This window comes from Neomonachus schauinslandi, chromosome 10, assembly GCF_002201575.2.
Source record: "Neomonachus schauinslandi chromosome 10, ASM220157v2, whole genome shotgun sequence".
Taxonomy (NCBI): domain Eukaryota; kingdom Metazoa; phylum Chordata; class Mammalia; order Carnivora; family Phocidae; genus Neomonachus; species Neomonachus schauinslandi.
The window spans coordinates 21,504,978-21,528,708 of record NC_058412.1 but is presented as its reverse complement, the minus strand read 5'-3'; the positions used below and the strand labels follow the sequence as shown (position 1 = coordinate 21,528,708).

The following is a 23,731-nucleotide window of genomic DNA, read 5'->3' as shown; positions in this document are numbered from 1 at the left end:
ACACCCAAACCTCTTGGTCTGGTCTGTCGCTCTGAACCCCAACAGTACAAAGCAGGGGCGCTCAGCTGGGTCTGGGTGTGGAGCCCCTCAGTGCTGCAGACACAGGATTCCCACTCCTGTGTTCAAGCTGTGCTAGCAGTAAGATTCTCCTCCCATCCAACCTGTCCGAGCCTGTCCTTTCCTCGGGCAACAGCCCAAATCCCATTCCATAGACAAGAGTCCAGGTTTGTGCTGATCTCTCTTCTGAAACCTGGCTCCCCAGATACCTTAGACTTGTTCTCTGCTTGTTCAGATTTGTGTGGCTTTTCTCTCACCCTGGTTTTGGATGCCCCTTAAAGCTGGAGATGATGTTTTCCTTTTTGTTTTACTAGAAAGATGGGTTTGAAGTCAAGCGGTCCTGTATATGAATCTTAGCTATGTGATTTTGGATAAGCCACCCAGTAACTTTTCTGAGCCAGTTTCTGCATCAGTAAAATGGTTAGAAAGCTGATATAAGTTTACATGAGAATATTTGAAGGTTTGTGCTCACATCATTTTCAGAAAACGAGTTCCTTCTTTCCTATCCTTGTAACATGCTAATAGTTCTGTGCACGAAGTGGCTTCTTCCTCAGTGATGCTGGTGCAGTCTGGACCATCCTGAGCCAGCATGTGGCAGTCCAATCTGTAGAAGTCACTGAATGCCTTACCAGTTAAGAGGCCTCAAATGATCTTGTTCATTCTTGTACTCCCATTACACATGGTGCTTTGTACTCGGTGTGGAGGCAGGGGTGGTAAGTAAAGTCTGCTGGATCAAGAAATTTCTTTAATGCTACTAAAGTTCATGGAACGGAATGGAAAAGCTCACGTACTTTGTATGATCCACAGAAGCCCTGACCTGCAAAGACACATGAGCTACTCCACCCCAGTCTCCAATCCCAGGGTTTCCAAGCCAAGCGCTCTTCAGCCCTCCACGGTATCTGAAAGTCCAGTGTCAGCCAGAGGCTCCCAAGGAGAGTAGGTGGGAGGAGCTCCTAACAGTGATGGCAGATGAACTCCAAGGCCACCTCAGCCACTGAAGGAGAGGACTAAACACACAGAGGGGAGAAGAATAAAGGCCTCACCAGGCAGGACCCTGGAACTCGTATCAGAATTTTGAGTGCAAATCGAGGAAAGACGGCTGCACAGGGACCCGGGCAGCGCAGGACCCAGAGAGCACCAACACAAAAGCACAGTCCGGCTCAGACCCCGAAGAGCCACGGCTCTGAAAATGCAGCCAGAGCGAGGGCCCGCCCAGCAAGGCTGCTCTTAGATTTGGTAAATTGTTCTCAATTTCCAGAAGAAAGCCCTGCCCATGACATCTGGCATCCTATGCTGAAGCCAGGATACATGCGAGGAAGCAGGCACTTACAAGCAGCTTAGCTATTTATTTAGTCAGTAGAAAAATGACTTTACAGGTTTGCGGTGCAGTAAGGGAGACGGGGCCCCACCCTCATGCTAGCGCACTCCGGTCCAGTCCGGTGCCTGGCGCACGGTCTGCAGGTGCGCCTGTGAGCACATGAGCTATCTGGATGCCCCAGAGCATCTCCTAAGTGTGCTGCCCCCGTGGGGGGCACCGATTTCGGGCCCAGCGGCTAGGCCTGACAAGAGTCTGAGGAGCCAAGCCCTAGAAGCGGCCCAGCACAGTGGCTAAGAGAGCCATGCGTATGTACATGCCGTTCTCGGCCTGGCGGAAGTAGGCTGCTCGGGGATCCGAGTCCACCTCCACGCTGCAAGAGAAGGAAAACGGTTGGCACACAGCCCCCAAGGCCTGTCTGGAACCGGGTGCCCTCCCACAGCCAGCCCCCAGCATAGCCTCCACTTTGAAGCCGTGTCACCTTATCTCATTGACTCGAGGCATTGGGTGCATCACCACCATCTTCTTCTTGGCCCGCGTCATGATGTGGGGAGTGAGGATGAACTGGCCAAAGCACTGTGAGGCGACAGGGGCCCTGTCAGCACCTCAGGGCTGGGGTGGCCGTGCAGCCACAAGCCTGGGATCCTCCAGGGTCCCCTCCTCACCCACACTCAGTTATCACGACCAAGAGGCCCAGTCAAGCTCCTGGGGCCCCGCCTTCCCAGCCACTAGTCTGGATGCCCTGCAACTCTAGCCCTGGCCTCCCCTCCACCGTGGCACTCACAGCTTCATACTCCTGGGTAGAGTCGAAGCGTTCCTTCTGGATTCGAGTCATGTAGAGCACGTCAGTGTCAGGCAGTGCTTCCTCAATGCTCTCAAATTCCTCCTGGAGGGCGAGGTCGAGCCAGAGTGCATGCAGCGCCAGGCCCTCACTGCCCAACCCACATGCCCCGTGGCCTCCCAGGGTCTCACCTGCTTGGTGCCACGGGCCGCCACAAAGGCCCGCACGTTGGGTGGCATGCGCAGGCTGGGAGGGGCCACATAGCGCAGGCTGACACGGTACTGGGTGAGCAGGCAGGCCAGAGAGTGCACGGTGCGCCCATGCTTCAGATCCCCCACCATTGTGATCTAGGGGAGGAACGCGATCACCAAGAGGGCCCCCAGACTGAACACCTGCACCCCCGTTTCACAGCTTGCAGTCTCAGGAGCAGGACAGAGGCCTCCCTGCTGCAGCATGCCTCGGAGCAGAGACGGTTCTTCCCAACAGCCTCCCTCTCCAGACCTTCCCCAAGCAGGCCTCCAAGCCCTGCCACGACCCTCACCGTCATGCCATTGACAGTTCCAAGCTCTTCCCGGATGGTGAAGATGTCCAGCAGGGCCTGGGTGGGATGCTCTCCGACCCCATCCCCAGCGTTGATCACTGGCCTCCGGCAGTGCTTGGCTGCCAGCTGCGAAAACAAGGAGAGCCCTGTCTTCTGCAACTCAGTGGCCCCCACTCCTGGCCTGAGTCCCACTCTTCCTGGGTCCCCTTCCCCGTCCGGCCCAACCAGACACTCGCAGTCATGTCCCTGGATCCACCCTACTCCCCCGTCCCAGTGCGCTGCTGGCCTCACCTCCACCGCTCCAGGTTGGGGATGCCGAAGCACGACGACGTCGGCGTAGCAGCTCATGGTCTGCACGGAGTCAGCCAGGGATTCGCCCTTCTGGACCGAAGATGTGGCTTCCGAGAAGCTGAGCACAGCACCCCCAAGCCGGGCCATGGCCGCGGCAAAGGAGCTGCTGGTCCGCGTGCTCACCTCGTAGAACATGGAGGCCATCACCTTCCCCTGGCGGGAGGGCAAAATTCGATGTAAATGTGGGTGCTCATCTTGGGGAAAGCACGGCTGCAGCTTGCTTCCCCCACTTACACAGGAGAGGTACTGAGAGAACCCCTCCCCGCAAACCTCGTGACCTATCCTGACCTTGACGTTTCCATTAGTGTCACACAGAGCTAAAGGCTCCGCCTCCAACAAAACCATGGGTAAGTATCTGAACCAGATACTTGTTCTCTGGGGGAGAAGGAAATACCCCAGTTCTGTCCCATGAATCCACCTGCATAGACCAAGTGACCAGATTAGTAAGCTGATACAGTGGTGCTCAGGGCCTTGTAAGTCAGCTAACTACTGGTCAGAGGAGAGCAAACGTGGGGGTCGGGGGGCCTAGGGCAGCCGGACCTTCCAGAGTAGAGAAGGTGGAGTAACTTATAGTGGAGGGTTTAGACTCACAGGAAGGGACCTATGGCAGGAGAGGGAGATCCCTCTGATCGCTGCAGAGCCCTGCTGACAGGGTCCTGGACCCATAACCCACAGCCCTGACCCTGACCTTGAGTATGTCGAGGCTCCGCTCCTTCTGTACCATCATACGCAGCGTGTGTGCCACATTGAACAGGTGAGACATCTAAGAAAGATCCCCAAGTCAGCTGGAAAGGCGGTGGCCCCCAGAGGTCCTAGCCCCAACTTTCCAGATTCTCAAAGCTCTGGGTGTCCCCATCCACTCTCCCCCAGGCACCTGATCCTTGGTGAATTGCTGGACAGACAGGATATGTTGACCCACTAATGAGTGCAGCAGGGGTGAGGTCTGGGGGTGCAGCAGGCCAGGGGTCCCCAGGTTCTGGGGTGACGCCTGTCTGGGTACTGGTGGTGGAGGGTAGCAGGTGCCATCGAGAGTTCCCATCAGCTCTGCAGTGAGGGACGGGGCAGAAGAGGTGGGTCAGAGGGTTCCTCCTACACAAGCCAGATGAGACAGGTCCCCGAGGTGAGCGTGTGTTCCAGGGGAGTCTCACCTGGCTCAGCTGCCTTCCGAGAGGACTTTTCCTTTGGCTCCTCAGCTACAAACAGGGCAACGGGACAGATGTAAGCCTGCAACTAAGGTCTGTGAAGAGCCCCCATTTCCCCACACTCTGGATCACAGTGTCTGTGTTAAACCAACTCACACAACAGTAGCTGTAGCAGGTTAAGGGCAAACAAGAAGGACCAGCAGCCCGGGGGACACACAAGTGACTTCCCACGGGGGCTGCTGTGTGTGAGCAGTGGTGCCCTCCCAGGGCCCTCCCAGGAGGCAAAGGGATCCTAGGCAAGGGGAACGGCAAGGCTCACACCAACCAACAACCTGGATTTACCCCACGTCCTGCTGCCCCGTGGGATCCCAGCTCCCGGGCGGAGGAACACAGCTGCCCACAACAAGAAAGGGCCGTGAGAAGCTGTGGGGTGCCTACCTCACGCTGGGCAGACTGATTTAGGCAAAGGAGAGTACAGTGGATCAGACTAGGACGAGGGGATGGCCGGAAGGACAGGGTAAGTGGACCAAAGTGACCCCCGTCCATCAGGGACACTGGGGGGGAAGAGGAGCCTGTCCCTACACATCTCTTAAGTCCAGATGGCCCCGTCCTCCACATATCACAGGACCTCCCTCTTACCTGGCAGACCTGGATCGGAGGCTCGGTGGATTCGGGGTGGCAGGTGGAAGCGGCCATCGGGAAGCCCTGGGACGGCCCGGCGGGGCCTTTCAGGCGTCTGGAGAGACACGGGTCTATAGTTTTGGAAAGTACTGACCCAACTCTTCCTCAAGTTCAACCCCTCAAGAAAAGCCAAACTGCTCACTGTCCACAGTGAGAATGGAATGGATCCCAGTCTCCGTCACCTCCCCCTCTGGTCCATCCTTCTGCTACGCTGTCCTTGACAGAGACAGACAAACTAGCCCCATGACAGGCGCCCAGATAAATCTCTGGTTGGGTTAGTAAGAGGCCTGTTTCCCCTAGTTAGGTAACCTCCTAAACTGGGAGTTGATTCTATGTTATGCAGCAGACAAAGAGGTAGGTGGTGGAAATTTTAAGTGTCAGGTCCAGAGCCTTCCACCCTCTAAACCACCAATGCAACCATCTGTGCCGTTAGCCCTGTCCCTGGCTGCACCCCCCAACATCCCCCAAACCCCCCCCACCCCCCCAGGCCCGAAGCACTGCAGATACCGTGGTTATCTCACTGGTGGCAGGGGCTGGGGGCACAAGCTGGGGAACAGCCCCCTGAGGCCACTTGCGTACATCCTGTCCATAGCCCGGGGGCACCAGGACCTGCAAATGGAAGGCAGGAGCAGACGAATAAGCAGGGGGCACAAAGCCAGACTGAGACCCTACAGGAGTGGAAGCCAGCAAAAAAAAACAAAAAACAAAAAACAAACACCCGCCTCAGGGCAGCTGGGGGTGGTGGTGGCACCACAGAGACGTGCCAAGGCAGGAGGACAACGGGACCGAGAAAGTCACTACTGGGATGGGGCTCGCGCCACATACATACCTGCCCGTCGATATAGGCCACCTCCCCTCGTAGGACCACACGGCGGACGGTGCCCTTCACCTTCTGCCCTTCAAAGGGTGTCCAGTGGGCCTTGGAGAAGGGCATGTGGCTGGGGATGGTCCATTCGTGCTCCAGATCCACCTGCCCAGAGACACGGGTTATGCGAGGGTAGGGCCACACCATGGAACAGAGCCGCAGGCTGCAGAGTGCATCGCCGCCTCATCCCCCGCCAGGCCCACGTGCCCACACCTCCACGTAGGTGTCCTCCTGAGGGGGCAGGTGGAAGATCCGGCGGGGATTGTGGTGCAGCCGCTGCAGCAGGTCATCCAGACTGAGCCGGCCCTCGCTGACCGCCGTCAGCAGCAGTGGGAGCATGGTCTCCAGCCCCGGGAAGCCGGGGGGAGGCCTGGGCCCACACTTCTCCTCCAAGGTGTGGGGGGCTGGGAGGGAAGAGAGCGGCCCCGTCAGGCCCGATCACCTCCCCATCTGGGAAGTCACACAGGCCACCAGGACTGCACTGCCTCCCTAGCCCCGATGCTCATCTCTTCAGGTTACGTGGCAAACAGGTAAACTGGGGCGGCTGCCATCATTTGGGGACCAGCAGCACCTGTCACAGCCCAGGTGCTGAAGGACCAGCAGAAGGACCCATCTTCTCTTATTTATAATTTTACTCATTTGCTCATCAGTTCCTTTGGGGAGTATTTATCGAGCACCTGTCACAGCCCAGGTGCTGTGCTACACAGATCAAGTCCCAGTCCTCACGGAGCCTAGAGGCCCTGAGGTGGGGCGCGAGCCCTGCTGGGCAGAGGTACACTGTGGGGCCTCTCACCATGGTCTGAGGCGAAGCAGTCGATGACAGCCATGTTCTCCCACAGGGCCTCCACGTCCTGGTGGGAGCCAAGCTCGGGCCGGACCTCGCCCTTCCCCGGCCCCAGGCGCTCCAGGTCATCGTGGCTCAGAAACAGATGGTGGGGCGCCACTTCACAGGTTACTGGCAGCCCCCGTGCCTTGGCGGCTTTAATCAGCAGGATCTGGGGTGGGCGGAGAGTGGGGAGATCTAGAGGAGGCCTCCCTCATGCCCTGCCCCGCAAGGTCTCCGCATCCAAGCTCCCCTCCAGGAAAGTTACGGGGCAGACAGGCGGAGGGTGCTGGCTCCACACTCCCCGCCCCCTCGTACCCAAGCAGGAAGGGCACCGGGACCTCTGGTGTACTCTCACCTCCTCCTTCCGGGCCACGTGACATATGTGCACCGAGCGCTGGGTCAGCTGGGCCACCATGAGGATGGCAGCCACACTCTGCCGCTCTGCGTGGGCCACGATGGGGAGGTGGGAGGGCCACGTCTCAAAGTGCTGGGGACAGAAAGAATTTAGCAGGGAGCGTGCAGAGCTCTCACGGAGCTCTTGACACTTCACTGCTGTTATCCCACTCTACGGGGTCCTCAAGCCAGGACGCACTAACTGGCTGCCTCCTCCCACAGGCCCGCTCCCTACCTCCATCCACTGGGCCACATTGTCCAGCCGAAGCTCAGAGAAGGTCTCGTTGAGGTAGAGCTTTAGCCCAGCAGCAGACCCGGCCACAGCACCCAGGGTCCCTGCGTTTTCCAACGAGGCTCCAAGAAATAAGGCAAAGTCACAGCGGGCACCAGCCTCTGCCAGCTGGAGAGGGTACACAGGAGACAAGGCCTTCTGGCATCCGTGCCGGCCTGGCACCAGTGGCCTGCGCCCCCGCGCTTCTGCGAGGGGCAGGGGGAGGAGGGGTCTGGGACGCAGGCAGGGACATCTGGGTCACCGTGAAGCAGGAGTGCAGGGCTCACCTTCTGGGCCAGGGCCAGGGCCGGCGCATCAATGATGGGGGGCCGGGTATTAGGCATGGCGCACACCATAGTGACGCCCCCCGCCAGGGCAGCAGCGGTGCCCGAGGCGAAGTCCTCCTTGTGTGTCCCCCCTGGTTCCCGCAGGTGCACATGGATGTCAACCAATCCTGGGAGAACACGGACGTGGCAAGATTAGAGAACGGTTCAGAGACACAAAAGACATCAAACGTATGAACTGGGGTGGCAGGAAAAGCAGCAGCGACTGATACGAGTGAGAGGTGGTCAGTCAGGGGCACAGTGGGTCACGAGAGGAAAGAGCTCAGTGAGAAAGAGTCTGGCCCTCCCAAAAGATGCACTCACCCGGTAGCCGCACAAGCTTTTGGGACGTCATACAGTCGACGTGCACCTTCAAAGGAGGGGCTGGCCCAATCTGGCCTAGGGCCTGCAGGTGAAAACTGCGGTCAGCTCTCATTTGAGGGCATCCCGCGAGTCGTAGGTAGGGCCTGGGCTTTCCCACAAACCAGGCTCTACCCCTCTCTACCCCCCTTCTCTCTCTCTGAAGCCACAAAGCCTGGTTATTTGCATGACTACTTCATACTGAGATTTCCCAACCCACGACCACTCACTTCTCCCTCCTGCCCCATTAACACTGGCTGCTGGCCTCCCAGCACCCAGGCCCCAGTCACCTCCACAAACAGTTTGGTGCACTTGATATCAATGATGAGGGGCACAGAGAAGTCAGCGGCTAGGCGCCGGGTACGGTAGCCCTTGGTGACAAAGGAAGAGAGACGGCGGCCTCCAGCCCCGCGCATTGACAGGTTAATCACTAGCTCAAAGTGATTCTCAGCCAGTTGCTCCAAGATGCTTCGCTGCGGTGGGCACTCACCATCCACTGCCTCCTCAAAGTGCCAGTCCACAGCTGTTACCTGCGGCCCAGAGACAAGGTCAAGGGCTAACCTGAGCCTGGCAGGAGTCAGGAAGGACAGCCTAAAGGGAGGGGAGGTGGCCCAGGAACCCATGAGGAGGAGAATGAGGACCCACAGGGTGGGGACCAGGGCTGGCTCTATTTCGTACTGGCAAAGTGTATTTCTTGACACGGAAGATATCTACTCTATGGTTACCAAGGACTCTGTGCGGTATGAGCCCACACTTATACACAGAGAAATAATATTCTGGAAAAAAATATACCAGAACATTAACAGTGGTAAAGAAACCGTAAGAGACCTTTTCCCTTGCTTTTCCGTATATTCTATTTGCTCTACGTGGAATACACAGGACCTGTGCAATGACAGTAAAAGCAGGGGAAGACAGAATTCTCTGGTACAACGTGGGGTAGGCTGCGGGCGCCCTGGTACCTTGACGCCGTGCTCAGTATAGAAGTCGGCGGTGCCCAGACTGGCGTAGAGGCTGTAGCCCAGGCTCTCCAGCAGCCGCACGGTGGGGAGCAGCTCACTTTTGTTCTGAACCAAGCAGAAGGAGGACGAAGTCGTGTCTCTCCCGTCTTCCACTTCAAGGTCAGCCCAGGCCCAGAGAGCCAAGGCCATCTGCCCCAGCCTCTCTGGGCAGCCCCCCAAACCCTGACGCTGGAGTCTGTACCTTATAGCTGCCAATGGTCAGCAAGATGTTCTTCTTGGGGATCTTAAAGCCAGTGCTTAGCATGGCCTTGAGGTAGGCCTCGCAGCGGCTCTCCCCAAAGCCAGCCACTTCCCCGGTGCTGGTCATCTCCACGCCCAACACCACGTCGGCACCCGCCAGGCGCGAGAATGAGAACTGAGGGACCTGAGGGAGCAGGAAGCGAGATGCCAAGCTCCTGGGCCTCAGCCAAATGGCAAGGTTAGCCTTCCCCGCCACTGCTCTGTCAGTCCTCTGCTTCCCGAACATACTTTGGGTCTTCCCTCAGTTTCCACTCGTTATTCCTTTCCACAAGGCCTATTCCTTGGCCTTGGAACACTTCCTCAACAAGCTCAGTAAACCAAATATCCTGACCGTCCTTCAAGACTCAATTCAGGGGGTGCCTGGGTGGCTCAGTCGTTAAGTGTCTGCCTTCAGCTCAGGTCATGATCCCAGGGTCCTGGGATCGAGCCCCGCATCGGGCTCCTGCTTGGCGGGAAGCCTGCTTCTCCCTCTCCCACTCACCCTGCTTGTGTCTCTGTCAAATAAATAAATAAAATATAAAAAAAAAAAAAAAAAAAAAAAAAGACTCAATTCAGGCACCAGCTCTCCTCCTGGGCCTTTCCAGGTCACCCCTTTTGGAAGTGGCATCTCTTGTCTGTAAACTCCTTTCGCATTTTATTCTTCTCTCTACTATGCAGGTTTATCATGGCCTGTTATAGAAGCAAGCTGTTTTTGGACCCAACTTCCCTTGCCTCCCATCACTGGAATATGAGCTCCTAAGGGACAGAGACCATCCTATCACCCTTATGGCCCAGTGATGCCTTGTCCACAATAGCTGCTCAGTTTACGTGTTGACTGACGTATTATGTGAGCGGTAAGTGAAAGCTCTCCCACTATTTGTCTCCTTGCTTGTGACTTCTAACCTCAAGGTTTCAATCCTCCGTACCTTTACCCCCACGACTCCAGAGCCAGTCATGAGCCCCACAGGTTCCACTTCTTCCCCCATGATGACCCGTGTGGCCAATGCTACTAGGTCCACACCTAGTGTCTTGGAGACGAAAGGGAAGGAGCGAGAGACACGCACGTTGCATTCGATGACTTTCAGCTGGTCGTCCTGGGGCAGAGAGGGACTAGTCAGGCCTTCCGCAGTCTGGGCTTACTGATGCTACTCCACTGACCTTGACTCTTCCCCTAACTTACCACTCTGTGGGTAATCAGTCTGGAACAGGGGTCAGGGTAACTGACGGTGACAAACCCTGACAACAATGCGGGCTCTATAGCTACCACCCCTTCCCTCCAGCTTCCGGGCCTACTCTGATGAGGGCAGGAGACAGTGAGCCTCGCTGGCACTGCGGCCCCAGAGAATGAGGAGGTGCTACTCCCTTCCCTCAGTGCCTTCTTACTACCTTGGCAATGAGCTGCAGATTGAAGGGTCCCGTGACCTGCAGCTCCTGGCCCACAGCGTGCACGATGGCTTTAATCCGCTCTAGGGTTTTGGCAGTGATGTCTTGTGGTGGGGTCACCAGCGTGGCATCACCTGAATGCACACCTGCATTCTCCACGTGCTCAGAGATGGCAATGGCTGCCACCATACCATCACGGGCCACAGCATCCACGTCAATCTCCTAGCGGGGATGCGAAGGCAATGTGATACAGGGCAGGGGGGTGATTTTCTTCCCCCACTTGCCCCAGGAGGCTCCCTTCCTTTGAGAGCCTTGGTACAACCCATCCTTCCCAGTCCACTGTGCCTACAAAGTGCTATAGGACCAGAGAGGGGAGTTTCCACCAAGCCTGAGGAGCCTGCCTTCAGAGACTTCTTTGTCTGTGGCCCTACCTTGGCCTCCTGGATGAACTTGGAGATGACCACGGGGTGCTCCTTGGAGACGGCTGCCGCACTGCTCAGGAATCGTTCCAGGTCCCCGTCAGTGTAGGCCACATTCATAGCAGCGCCGCTCAGCACGTAGGAGGGGCGCACCACACAGGGGTACCCCACTGTCTGGCAGAACTGGCGAGCAGACTAAGGGTGCAGCTGGGTCGGTCACACTCACCCATGACCTCATCCAGCTCCCAGCCCCCCACCAGGCCCTAGCCCACCTCTAGTTCACTGAGCTCCCTCCACTGAGGCTGGCTGATACCGATGGTGTCCAGGAGCCGAGAGAACTTGAAACGATTCTCAGCTGAGTCGATGGCTTCAGGGGAAGTGCCCAGCACACGGCACTGCTGCCGATGCAAAGCCATGGCCATGTTGTTGGGCAGCTGCCCGCCCATGGATAGGATCACGCCTTCAGGGTTCTCTAGCTCATAGATGTCCATCACCACCTTGGTGCAAGAGGAGAATCGAGTGGAGATGGCAAGTGGTCAGGGATCTGAGCCTTCCTGCTCACTGCTCCTCACCCTCTACCCACTTCCCCTCAAACCCCACAAGTTCCAAAGAATCTTAGGTCAGCCAGCCACTCCCACGTGACCCTGGCCACCCAGGCTAATGAGCGGTCTTCATACTCCTCTCACCTCAAAAGAGATCTCATCAAAGTAGAGTCGGTCACACATGTCATAGTCAGTACTGACTGTCTCTGGGTTGTAGTTCACCATGATGGTCTTATACCCCATCTGTGATAGAGAGGGAAATGAGATTTAGCTAGGAGGTGGGAGGAAGAACATAGAAAAACTAAGGCAAAACCCCTACTTCACCTCAGCTTTCTCTGAAATGGATGTAAGGGACACCTGCCTTGGGAGGGAAGTAGGGCCAGCCCTGTAGGTATAGGAGAAGTAGGTACAAAGTGATGGAGAAAAGACACATGCCCTGTGAGAGGCACAAGATGGCCTAAGGGGAGGGCTCCCCCCCCAACCCCCTCCACACCTCCCAAAGTCCTAAGATAAATATAAATGTAGCAATTAATAGAAAATGCCAGGATAAGTTGGGCAAAAGGCAATTGCTGGAACTGAATGGAACAGTAAAGAAAACAGTATGAAAAACCTTTCGGAGCTGCCGGATGCAGCCCACGGCACACCAGTCAAATTCAACGCTGGAGCCTATTCGGTAGACGCCAGAGCCAAGGACCAGGACGTGAGGCGTTCGAAAGGTGAGGTCATGGGTGGTGCCCCAGTATGTCAGGTACAAATAATTTGTCTGGGCTGGCCACTCGGCTGCAACTGTGTCGATCTGTTTCACTGCCGGGCAGATCCCCAGTTCCTGACGCAGCTTGCGAACAGCCAGCTCTGTGCTGAAGGAGAAGAGTCAAAAACATAGCCCTGGGAGTGGGGCGTGGACTAAGTAAAGAAGTGAGATCCTGGGGCAGGGAACTGAGAGGCAAATATCCCAGGGACGGAGGTCAGAAGCCTACAAAGCTCCCTTCCAAGGGCCCCTCACTAGTACAAAGATTCTCTGCCCCACATCCTCAGCCCAAGGCCCTCACCACCACCTCTAACCTCAGAACTGCAAGGGCAATCTGCTTGTCTGAGAAGCCAAGGCGCTTGGCCTGGTGCAGCAGGTCTGGGGGCAAAGGCTGTCCACGATGCTGTTCTAGCAGCTGGGCGTGTGCTATAATCCGCTTCATCCGGTGCAAGAACCAGCGGTCGATGCGAGTGAGTTCATAGAGCCGCGCCACCGAGTAGCCAGCCCACAGAGCAGCTGCCACCACAAAGATCCGCTTGTCTGTTGGCGTCTCCAGCTCCTAATAGGGAGGGCAGGCAAACGGATATGGAAGGACTGTGGAGAGGGAGATGTCCGAATGTTACGCAAAATATTCCAAATCTACTTTTAGCATCTAAAAAGCCTGAAAGCACGAGTACCTCACTGTTTTAGGAAAGGAAGCTGTGGAAAAGGAACCAGAACCAAAGCTCTGTGATCGCAAAAACCTGTATGCAAATCTTGGCTCTGCCTCTTTCTGGCTGTGCAGAGTGTATTAGCAAGTTCCATAAGCTCTCTAGGCCTGTTTCATTGTCCCTGGAAACAAGCTTAAGAATACATCCTCCTATAATGATAGAGGAGACGAACCACAAAATTCTCAGCAACGTGAAAACATAGCAAATGTCCAGTAACGACTGCTGCTACTAGTGGTAACAAGTCCGTGGGCTGGGGGCAGAGGCGGTCCATTTCAGGGGCCAGGGGAAGGGAGCCACTTACCATATCACTGACCGGCTTTACCGTGTGATCAAAGCCCACACAGTTCTCATCCACCATGCGAAGAGCCTTCTGGAAGGCCTCCTCAAAAGAACGCCCAATGCCCATGACTTCACCTGGAGGAAGAGGATGTAAGGACTGAGGGCCTGGAGCCAGGAGATGCTGCCCAGAATTTCTATGATTTAGTCAAGTCTCTGGGAGGTTCTTGGGATAAGTCCCATGGTGGTGGTATGTATGGTGTTTCATTATTGAGGAATCTTAAACGGAAGTTCCTTTCCTTACAATTTTCATGTCTTGTATTTATTAGAGACCACGGAATTAAAATGCCTAAAATGGACACAGAGATACTAGAACATTAAAGTTTATCACAGTGGCCCAACCCCTGACGGTTATCCGGTTATTTGCTTTATTCCTATTGCGACACTATCTGGGATCTGTCTCATCCTTTCAAACTTCTCAACAGTCTGGATGATAAGATGATCCCACTACTCTTTGAATCCATCCAGAGGTAATCATGTTTTACAACTCTTATTTTAAGGTATTTCTTCCTGGACTTTTTTCAAATGTGTTTTACACATGGTTATAGAATAACCATGTGTAAATAGTATGATTTCTAACCTGCTTTTTCTCTCATCATAAGCTTGTTCCCACATTGCTATGTGATCTTATTACCAGCCGTTTAACTCCTGTATGATTTACCATAACTTCCCCTAGCTTTGAAGTGTTTATCCTTCTAAGTGAGGCTGTGATGTCTTTAGGGCTTTGGATTATCTCCTTAGGATAAATTTTCAGAAGTGCAGGGACAATAGATAAAGCCTTTAATAAATATTACTTGCTTTATAGAAGTTTGTGTTTTATAATACACAGTGTAAGTTTAACCACCTTCTAAGAAACATGTACAATTATTTTAAACAATTTTTGCTCAAAACAAAAATACTATCTCATTTTAAACAGATTTCGATTTACTAATAAAAGGGAACTCCCCTGTCTCTACAACTTTCCAGGTTTGCTTATTGATTTCCTCTTCCATAAAGTATTGTAATGTCCTCTGACAATTTACCCTAGGGTCTTCAAGTATTTCTTACCAATTATATTTTTCTATTTACAATCCTAATTGTTTCTTTAAAAGAACTTTAAAACTTTAAAATGCTAATAGTAGTGTTAGGGAAGTGGATGATAAGTGATTTTATGCAATTCCTTTGTAATATGGTTATATTATAAAAGTGTTGATTTTGGGCAAAAGAGCAACCTGCCATATTTGTATATGCATGCATAGGAAGATTCTGGAATCATATATATACCCAAATTAATCTCTGTGTGACATAATTATAGGTGACTACTCTTTTTTGGTTCAACTACATTGCTAATTTCTCAATGGTTCACGTATCTTACTTATACAATAAAAGTTACAAAAAGTTATCAAAGATCACATTCTAAGAATACTTGAATAGACGTAAAACGTTTAAATGTCTCATCCGGGAATCAATCTTTCTCCTATTTTCAGTCCACTTCTTTTTACCAACAACTTAATTATGGCTTCATTCCCATGTTTATTATAATTTTCATATAACAGAAATTCATCTCCAGAAGGAACAACTTGGCAGTCTTGTATGATTTCTAAAAATTCCAAAATAATATCTGAGCTTACTTAGACTTGCTTGTTGAAAGGCTATTATTGCTCTTAATGGAAATTTGGAACACAATGAAATGCTCTTATCCATAGCTGGAAGCACTGTGGTATGTGAAACGCTTGCTTTGGCTGAAATGTTTTAGAACAGTCTAGATAGAGTGACTTAAAAGGACACAGGGAAGCATGTTAACTCAATTCCAGCACATTCGACCACCGCCTGGATGTTGACCATTACACCCAGTCATTGTTCACTGTTACATTTCCTTGTTTTTATGAAAAAGGTCTCAGATGTCCTGCTCTGATCTTAAACGTTGGGTTAAAAAAAAAAAAAAATTTTGGTGATGGTGGCAGAAAGCGCCTGGAGGAGGAGATGGGCAGACGCCGGCTGCCACTGCACTAACTTGGATAGAGAAGGGTTCACAGAACAGCAGGTCTCACTTCCCCGAAGCATCAGTATTTAAATTCGCACAGAGAACAAACTGTCACTGGCATTAACAGCCTAGTGATGAGACCATGGGCAAAATGCAATGCAAGGCTGTGGGTAGAGTTTCACGAAGCCAGTCTCGCCAACAACAGGCAGCAGAGTGTGACAGAGGTGCATGTAACTAGCGACTGGATCTAGTTTTCTGTTCTTGGCTCTACCCTCTCCTCAGCCTCATCACTTTCCTTCTGCGGGCACCTCAGTTTACTCATTTGTAAAGCGGGAGAGATGAGCTAGTCTGATGGCTATCACCCCATCCCCGAGATTCTGACACACCCGCCATCTGGGGAGTGGAGGTGGCATGTGCGTTCTGGCACAGATTTCCAGATGCCTTTAATTCCCACTCTTGATGAAGACTACTGGATTTGAAACGTCCCTGTGAGTTCTGAGAAACCCTGTTCCCAAGCTACTGCTAATAACAGCATCTGAAAGGCTATGCCAGGGAACTAACTCTATGACATTCTAGATTCTTAGGACTGCTGGGACCCCAGAGAGTAACCCGGGGAAGGGTCTCTGGGGGTGTGTCTCTCTCACCAACGCTCTTCATGCAGCTCCCAATCTTTGTGCTGACACGGAGGAACTTGCTGAGGTCCCAGCGAGGGATCTTCACCACACAATAATCCAGGCTGGGTTCAAAGGCTGCTGTTCCCCCTGTCACGGAGTTCCTGGGAGCCATCATGTGGAGGTGCCAGGACAGAGTGGGAGATGTAAAGAGTGAGCTTCCAGATAGCTTCCTCTGTCCCCACACATTCAAACCAATGTCCTTTTCATAATCCCTGTCCCATGAATGTCTTCTTCAGCTCCCCTCCCCCTCTCTGATCTTTTCCCCACCCTCGTACCTGAGCTCAGGCAGAGAGATGCCCAAAGCTAGTTTGGCTGCCACGTAGGCCAGCGGATAGCCTGTGGCTTTACTGGCCAGGGCGGAGCTGCGAGAGAGCCTGGCATTCACTTCAATGATGTAATACTGCAAAGAGAGAGATAGGGAGAGAGCGTTACCAGATAACTGGCCCAGAAGGCCTACCTGAGAGAGATATCAGTAGGGCCAGAAAACAAAGCCCTCCCTGAAGGGATAGATAGCAAAAGCACCACCCCCATCCCAGTCCAACCCCACCAAAGACAATCCTGACTTCTACTCCAAGGTCTGTAGGGTCAAAAGCCCCCAAAATTATGGATGGGGGTCCAAGAGCTAGAATATCAGCTCCAGGGCCTAGAGTCTCACCTGCTCAGACTCAGGGTTCAAGGCATACTGCACATTGCACTCCCCAACGATTCCAAGGTGCTGGGTCACCTTGATGGCGGTCTGCCGCAATAGCTGGTATTCCCTGTCATTCAGCGTCTGGCTTGGAGCCACCACTATGGACTCACCAGTATGGATGCCCAGTGGGTCCAGATTCTCCATGTTACACACCTGTGAAGGGAAGGTCCCATGGAGGTCACTGCCAGAGGGAGTCAAGAGAGGCAGGACACTGCATCCCAGGGTCCTGTGACTTCTGGTGAGACCCCACCGTGGGTCTCAGGGACATCGAACCCTCAAAGATCTCAGCCCTGGGCTCTGCTCTTACTACAGCTCATACTGCCCAACGTTACTCCCGTCCCGCCTCCATTACTCACCGTGACACAGTTGCCGTAGGCATCTCTCACCACCTCGTACTCAATCTCCTTCCAGCCCTTCAGGGACTTATCGACCAGCACTTGGCTGGTATGGGCAAAAGCTGGCGCCACAAGAGCAGAGAGCTCCTCCCTGTTAGAGGCAAAGCCAGAGCCCAGGCCACCAAGGGCAAAGGCTGCACGCACCAGCACGGGATACCCCAGCCGCTCAGCAGCTGCCTGGGCCTGCAAGGAGCAGAAGAGATGAACAAACAGATCAGGCCTCGACTGCTTGCTGCACAGAAGGTGCCTGGCCCCACAGAAAATAAGATACAAAGACAATGACACCATTCCACTGTCCCCCAGTCACCCTCGAACCTGTTCAAGAGAATTGGCCGCCTCACTGGGGGCCACGTGCTCTCCAATCTCTGCCATCCTGGAGGCAAAGGCACGCCGGTCTTCCGTCAGTTCAATGGTCTCCACAGGTGTGCCCAGGACCCGGACCCCATACCGAGCTAACACTCCAGCCTTGGTCAGCTCCACACCACAGTTCAGAGCTGTTTGGCCTCCAAAAGTCAGTAAGATGCCATCTGGGCGCTCATTACGGATCACCTGAGGGAGGAGAGGAATAATAAGCATTAGGACCTTGGGGGTCCAGAGAAGAGGATCAAAGAAGTTTAGAACCCAGAATGACCACAGGATCCCCCTACCCACGTGGGTCCCCTCCTCAGTCCAGCCTTACCCCAGTCATACCTGGGTCACGTAGTGAGGTGTTATGGGAAGGAAATAGACCTTGTCAGCCAGACCCTGGGAAGTCTGCACTGTGGCAATGTTGGGGTTGATCAGCAATGTCTGAATGTTTTCCTCCTTCAGGGCCTTAATCGCCTAGGAGGACAAAAATGGCCAATCAGCCTCGCCTGCAGAAGCAAGACTATCAATGGTCTTAGACCACCAGAGTGTCTCTTCTCTCCCTCCCTGTGCTCTCAGTCCCTAGTAACCAACTCCTATTCCTCAGCACCTCACCTCTCCACACATTCCCCAGATCTCCTGGTTCATTCCCACCCTACAACCAACGTTCATGCCTCAGCCCTCTCTTCAAGACTATCCATTCCTAAGGTTCACACACCCAGAGAGGCAGGGATGGACATGCTTTACCTGAGAGCCTGAATAGTCAAACTCTCCAGCTTGGCCAATGGAGAGGCCCCCGGAGCCCAGGATCAGAACCTTTCGTGGTGGGGGAAGCCCAGAGCCTGGGGTGGGAATTCCAGGTGGACAGAGGCGCTCAACCAGCCGCTCTCGAACTGTGGAGGCAAAGAAAGTCATAGAACGTTAGAGCTGAACGGGACCTGAGAGATCACCTACCTTAACCCCCTCGTTTTACAGAAAAATCCAAAACAAGTCACGCCTCTCATGAGTAGCAGAGGCAGGACGAAAACCCAGGACTCATGACTCTGGAGCTCCTTCCCACAGAAGAGGCATAAATAATCATCGTGGCTTGGTTGCTTTCCCACCCCATCCCCTTAAGCTCCCAAACATATCTCAGTTTCCTGGGGCAAGTCCATCTTATGCCCATCCCAGAGCCAACCCTACTCTTAGTTCTCCACAACCTGGGTCTACTCAGGTGCTTACCTGTCTGGCCCCCAGGGTTCCCAGCTGTGGCTTCTTTCACAGTTTCCAGAAAGATATCAAAAAGCAGCTCCATATCTGAAGGACCAGCTTGGTGCTCTGGGTGAAACTGGACACTGTTGAAGAGACAGGATCACGAAACCTGCCATCATCCCTGCCTTGAATTGGCAGTCTTGGGAGTAGGTAGTGGGATAGATGACCGGGGCCCATTACTGTGCTTTACTTTTTGATCTTCAAGACCCTGGGGCTTCCAAGCTGTAGAAATTCAGTCACCCTGCCAGAATCACCCAGACCCACCTGAAGAATGGCAGGCTGTCGTGTACGATGCCTTCATTGGAACGATCATTGGCGTTGGTAAAGAGAGGAAGCCAGCCTGCTGGCAGCGAGTCTGTTTCCACAGCAAACCCATGGTTCTGGGATGTCAGAAAGCAGCGCCCAGAGCCCACCAGCAAGCATGGCTGATTGTGGCCTCGGTTCCCATATCTGGAGATGGAAGCACACTGAGTCACCGGCCCCTTTCACCCCCCACCCTTCACCACTTTACCAAACCCAGCTTCTGTTGAGCTCAGCACCCTCAACCGGCCCCTGCTCCTGTTTCAACACTAGCCAACACCAACTCTATTCCCATCCCCAAGACTCCCCACCGCTCACATCAGTAGTTCGGGCCCTTCCTCTCCCCACAAGTCCCACCTCATCTTGTATGTCTTGGCCCCAATGGCTAAGGCCAACAGCTGGTGTCCCAGACAGATCCCGAAGACAGGTCGGGGATTAGGCTCAGATAAGACACGGCTCAGTGTGGATACCACACTGGGATAGGAGGCAGGGTCACCAGGGCCATTACTCAGGAAGACACCCTCATACTCTGGAGTGGGCAGAAAAGATGATGTCAAAACCAGTAGTTTAACCAGAGAGACACACTTGCAGCCCTTACCATCAGAGCAAAAGCCCTGATCTCTGTCTCCTTCCCTGCAACTTACAGCAACTAGACCAAGGGACAGATCTTCCACCCATGCTGCCTGTCTGTAGCCCTGTACACACCCCAGCTACTCACCCTGGCTGTCTAAGGCGTGGTCCCACGGTACCACAGTGACCTCAGCACCACGCTGACACAGGCATCGGATCTGATTATACTTGAGGCCACAATCCAAAGCAAGGATCCGAGGGGCACCCCCTGCATTGAACACCCGTGGAGCCTGAGGAATAAAGGGTAACGGTTGGCAGCTGTGATCAGTGAGGACAGATGAACACACACCAACCCCTGCCTTTGAGGCCTCTTCTGATTTGCCCTCAAGTGGTCACCCCAGTTACAGGCAGAATAAAACTACCACGCTATAGCTTGCACTGCTCTCCCACTCTACCTCTGTACCTTAATTGAGACCTCTGGCACCAGGGGGCGGGCATTGGGGTCCAAGAATGGCAGGGCTGAAGGCTCTGTCCCATCCTGGACCAGCTTTCCCAGCAGAGACCCTTGCTCTCGCAACTTCTTAGTCAGCTCCCGAGTATCCACTCCTGTCAAAATAGCACTCTCTCAGAGATCACACTCGCTCAACTCAGTCATGCATGAGGTTAGACTTTCAGGAGCACTGCATTCCAGAATCCTGAGTCACACACAGCTGTTCTAGGGGCATCAAAATCCTGGGCCATCCTGATGGAAGTACACTACCATGAAGTATTCTTGCTAAAAATATCACATCTGAATTGAACCATGACTTCTAGATTTGTTTACAGAAAATAATACCCGGAGACAAAGAAAATGCTAAACAACACTATCGGAACATAATCAACAAAATGCAGATTGTGGGATACTCTAAAGGAAAACTGACTTGCTTTTGTCAAATGGGTTATAAGGTCCATTGATCAAAGGGACATATCAACCAAATGCAATACACGGATCTTAGATCCAGATTCAAGTAAGCGGTAAAAATCATTTAGATAATAGAGAAAATTGTAAACATTGCCTGGATTTTTGATATTAAGGAATTACTGTTATTTTTTTGTTTTATTTTAAAGATTTTATTTATTCGACAGAGAGAGACACAGCAAGAGAGGGAACACTGCAGGGGGAGTGGGAGAGGGAGAAGCAGGCTCTCCGCTGAGCAGGGAGCCCGATGTGGGGCTCGATCCCAGGACCCTGGGATCATGACCTGAGTCGAAGGCAGACGCCTAACGACTGAGCCACCCAGGCGCCCCTATTGTTACTTTTTTAAAGGTACAATAATGTTATCATGGTTTTGTTTTAAAAAGGATTCCTGATTCCTTTTTCACAGACAATGAACTATTTGTGGATGAAATGATACAATATCTTGAGATCTGCTTCAAAAAAATGAAGGGGGTCTAGTTGTAGTGGTGAGGTAAGTTTAGTCCTGAGTTAATGATTACAGAAGCTGGGGATCATTATATTATTTCTTCCCATTGGAGCGAGAGCTCAGTTCCTTCTCCAACCTGTGGACCCCAATGTAAATTTTCCAAATCCGATACATTCTATTGCAACCTTGGACTCAAGGCCCAAGAGTGCACAAAAGACTTCTCGATTCTTCCCATCCAGGCACCTGGGCTCTGCCCAGGTCCGGGCAGGCTCACGCCGTACCTTGCAGGCCGGGTACGCCATGTTGTTGCAGCCACTGGTGCAGGGTGCGGGTGGCACTCCAGTGGCTGGGCGTGGGGCAGCACTCTCCCACCACCAGTCCTGCCACGTGGATCCCTGAGGATTCAAACCACTGTGGACAGAAGGAAGAGATCGTGAGGAGCCCAGGGCCACAGATCTTCCTATCTTCTTTTCCCACTGTACAGCAGGGGCCCTACACTTCAGCCACACTGAAAGACCCGGCAATTCCTTGAACACACCCAGCACCTCACGCTTTTGTCCTTTACCAACAATGCCGTTCCCCATGTGAAACACTGAATACCAGGCCCTCGTTAATAACTGAGAGTGAGTTTTTCCTTTCCTTCCTCTCCTTTTATCCAAAACGGAGATTATAAATCCCACTTCTGTGAAGATACCGCCTCCTCACCCCTGGCAGTTTGTACCTCTTCCTTAGGGTTCACCTAAACTCACTTTATTTCCACTGTTCTTGCTATTTACATTGTATATAAACATGTTTGTGTGTCTCTCCATCACAGAACTATGAATACCTCAGGAACAAGGTGCCCGACACATAGTAGCAGTCAACAAACATTTACTGAGTGCCCACTTAGTGCCAGGCATTGTAATAGATGTTGGGGGAGGAGCAGTGAGGAGGCAAAAAGACAAGGTCCCGGTCTTCACTAGGTTAATTTGCTACTTAAGAAGCCTGAAAATTAACAAAGCAACATGCAAATAAACAAGATCGTAATTACAGAGTACGATGAAAGCAGAATGTAAGATAGATGCACAATACCTTGTTAAATAAAAATAAAGGTTTAAGGTACAACACTAGGCATGATTATGCCCCTCCCCCCCCTTAGTAGGGGATTTTCATTAAAAAAAAAAAAAGAAAGCTAACACAAGTTTGCTACCCAATACATAAGCATTTAATAACTAAATAGAGAACTCGGTCATCTACGTGGGAGGGGATGGCATATCGAAGTCACATATGCTTAGTAGTACAAGGTTTAAAAAATGATGGCCGTTTAGTGTTCTTTAGGGATCTGCAGGATAGTTTGGCAGAACCTTCCATGGCCATGGAAGACTCATCTGCATATGGACTGGTGCATTCACAGCGCATGTGCCACAAACGCATCCATGGGGGACTGGAGGCTCTAGGAGGCCTTATCCTGATTCTGTTAAGTGCCTCGATTTTGCAGGTTTATAAACGCTTATTTTGTCAGTGTGTCCACAGCTGACAAAGGTGAAGACTGCCATATGTTAACCAGCATACTGCATTATAAACAAGAATACAGTCTATTTACAGATTTGTGATGAGGACTGGTCCTTTCCAGGAATAACAAAGAGTGTCCCTTACCTAGAGTTCCCTCTCCTAAGAGTCAGGGTGAATTAAAGGCTCATTAAGCCTGGAAAACCAGGACAAAATGCATTTGGAGGAATACCCTACCTAGGCTGGGGTGGTTTCCACTATGAATTTGTTGATTTTTTTCATTAGTTGAACTGTCAGTGCAACTTAGTTTCCAAATTCCAGAGGAGGAGGAATAGGTGGAAGCTCACTGTGGGAGGAGACTGAGTTTTCTTATCTAGAGATAAGAACTCTACTGAAAAGTGGCAAAAATGAGTCAAGGTAAAGAAAATAGGTTTAAAAGATTATCGACTTGACTGTTTGGTAGGTGAACTGGGACCCACTGTCACTGGGAAGGGTGTGACCCTAGCTTCCAGTCTCTTTCCCACTATGTGTAATCTTAAAGCATTGCCCCCATCACACCACTCTGCTCCTAAAAAATCTTCACTGGTTCCTTACCAAAGCCCAGGTTCTTTGGCGTGGCTTCCAGCGCTCTGTGCCTCTCAAGGTATTCAAGCCCTGGGTGGGATTTAGCTTATCATTTCAGTGTGTGTCTATCTTTGTTCGCTCCAGGATGCCTAACTTAATGTCAATGTCTTCACTTGACTAACAGTTAATAATCATTGAATTGAAAAGGAAAGTAGAGAAAGCATTTGGGTGTGGCTACCTTACTGAGACCGAACTCATCCACTTCATCTGTGGGGATGCCATAGTTGCCGATCAGAGGATATGTCAGCACTAAGATTTGTGCTTTGTAGGAAGGGTCAGTGAGGGCCTCGGGGTAGCCGACCATGCCGGTTTGAAACACTGCAAGAAAAAGGCAGGGCTGGGGCTCGGGCAGGACACCCTTCACAACACTGCCCTGCGCGATGACAATGCCCCAGCGGAGGCTGCCTTGACCTTGAGGGATGAAAGAGGCTGGGATGGGGACAGGGATACCAAATGGGGGTGGGAAGGAGGGTATGCAGGCAGGAAAATGGCGGGTTCGGGCAGGGCAAGCTGGGCAGAGAGGGGCAGCAGAAAGTGGGATGAGGTCGGCAGCCGGCCCGAGCTTGCTTACCCACTTCCCCGGCAGTCGACACAGTGGCCCCAAAGGGCTGGCCCCGCAGGACCGACCCATCCTCCAACATCAGGGCCGCCATGGGAACGGAGCTCAGAGGCGGGGACGAGCACAGAGAAGCGGCAAGCGCAGCAAGCCCCAGCCGGTGCTGGAACCACGTGAGGTCGGCGCGCC

General features: G+C 52.7%; 1 protein-coding gene across 2 annotated transcripts; it reads right to left on the bottom strand.

Annotated features, from left to right (window-relative positions):
- Positions 1-1,639: 1,639 nt before the first annotated feature.
- On the bottom strand, positions 1,640-23,639 carry CAD (carbamoyl-phosphate synthetase 2, aspartate transcarbamylase, and dihydroorotase). Of its 2 annotated transcripts, XM_021697515.2 has the most exons (44): positions 23,558-23,639; positions 23,165-23,304; positions 21,156-21,285; positions 19,935-20,077; positions 19,620-19,761; positions 19,259-19,430; positions 18,866-19,051; positions 18,572-18,684; positions 18,098-18,243; positions 17,696-17,827; positions 17,321-17,554; positions 16,967-17,188; positions 16,575-16,763; positions 16,195-16,319; positions 15,890-16,020; positions 13,248-13,360; positions 12,551-12,795; positions 12,099-12,345; positions 11,633-11,731; positions 11,219-11,443; positions 10,959-11,141; positions 10,531-10,749; positions 10,071-10,238; positions 9,107-9,289; positions 8,866-8,970; positions 8,197-8,436; positions 7,871-7,952; positions 7,511-7,677; positions 7,188-7,352; positions 6,915-7,046; positions 6,527-6,728; positions 5,947-6,137; positions 5,698-5,838; positions 5,376-5,477; positions 4,827-4,923; positions 4,194-4,238; positions 3,920-4,089; positions 3,734-3,808; positions 2,986-3,198; positions 2,695-2,820; positions 2,345-2,500; positions 2,157-2,258; positions 1,854-1,948; positions 1,640-1,745 (listed from the first exon to the last, which is right to left on the bottom strand). In XM_021697515.2, exons 1-44 carry the CDS (start codon positions 23,637-23,639, stop codon positions 1,643-1,645), a joined length of 6,678 nt encoding a protein of 2,225 aa, XP_021553190.1. In that variant the 3' UTR covers positions 1,640-1,642. The 2 variants fall into 2 exon arrangements, with proteins under 2 accessions (XP_021553190.1, XP_044774735.1); XM_044918800.1 differs by lacking the exon at positions 16,575-16,763.
- Positions 23,640-23,731: the final 92 nt, after the last annotated feature.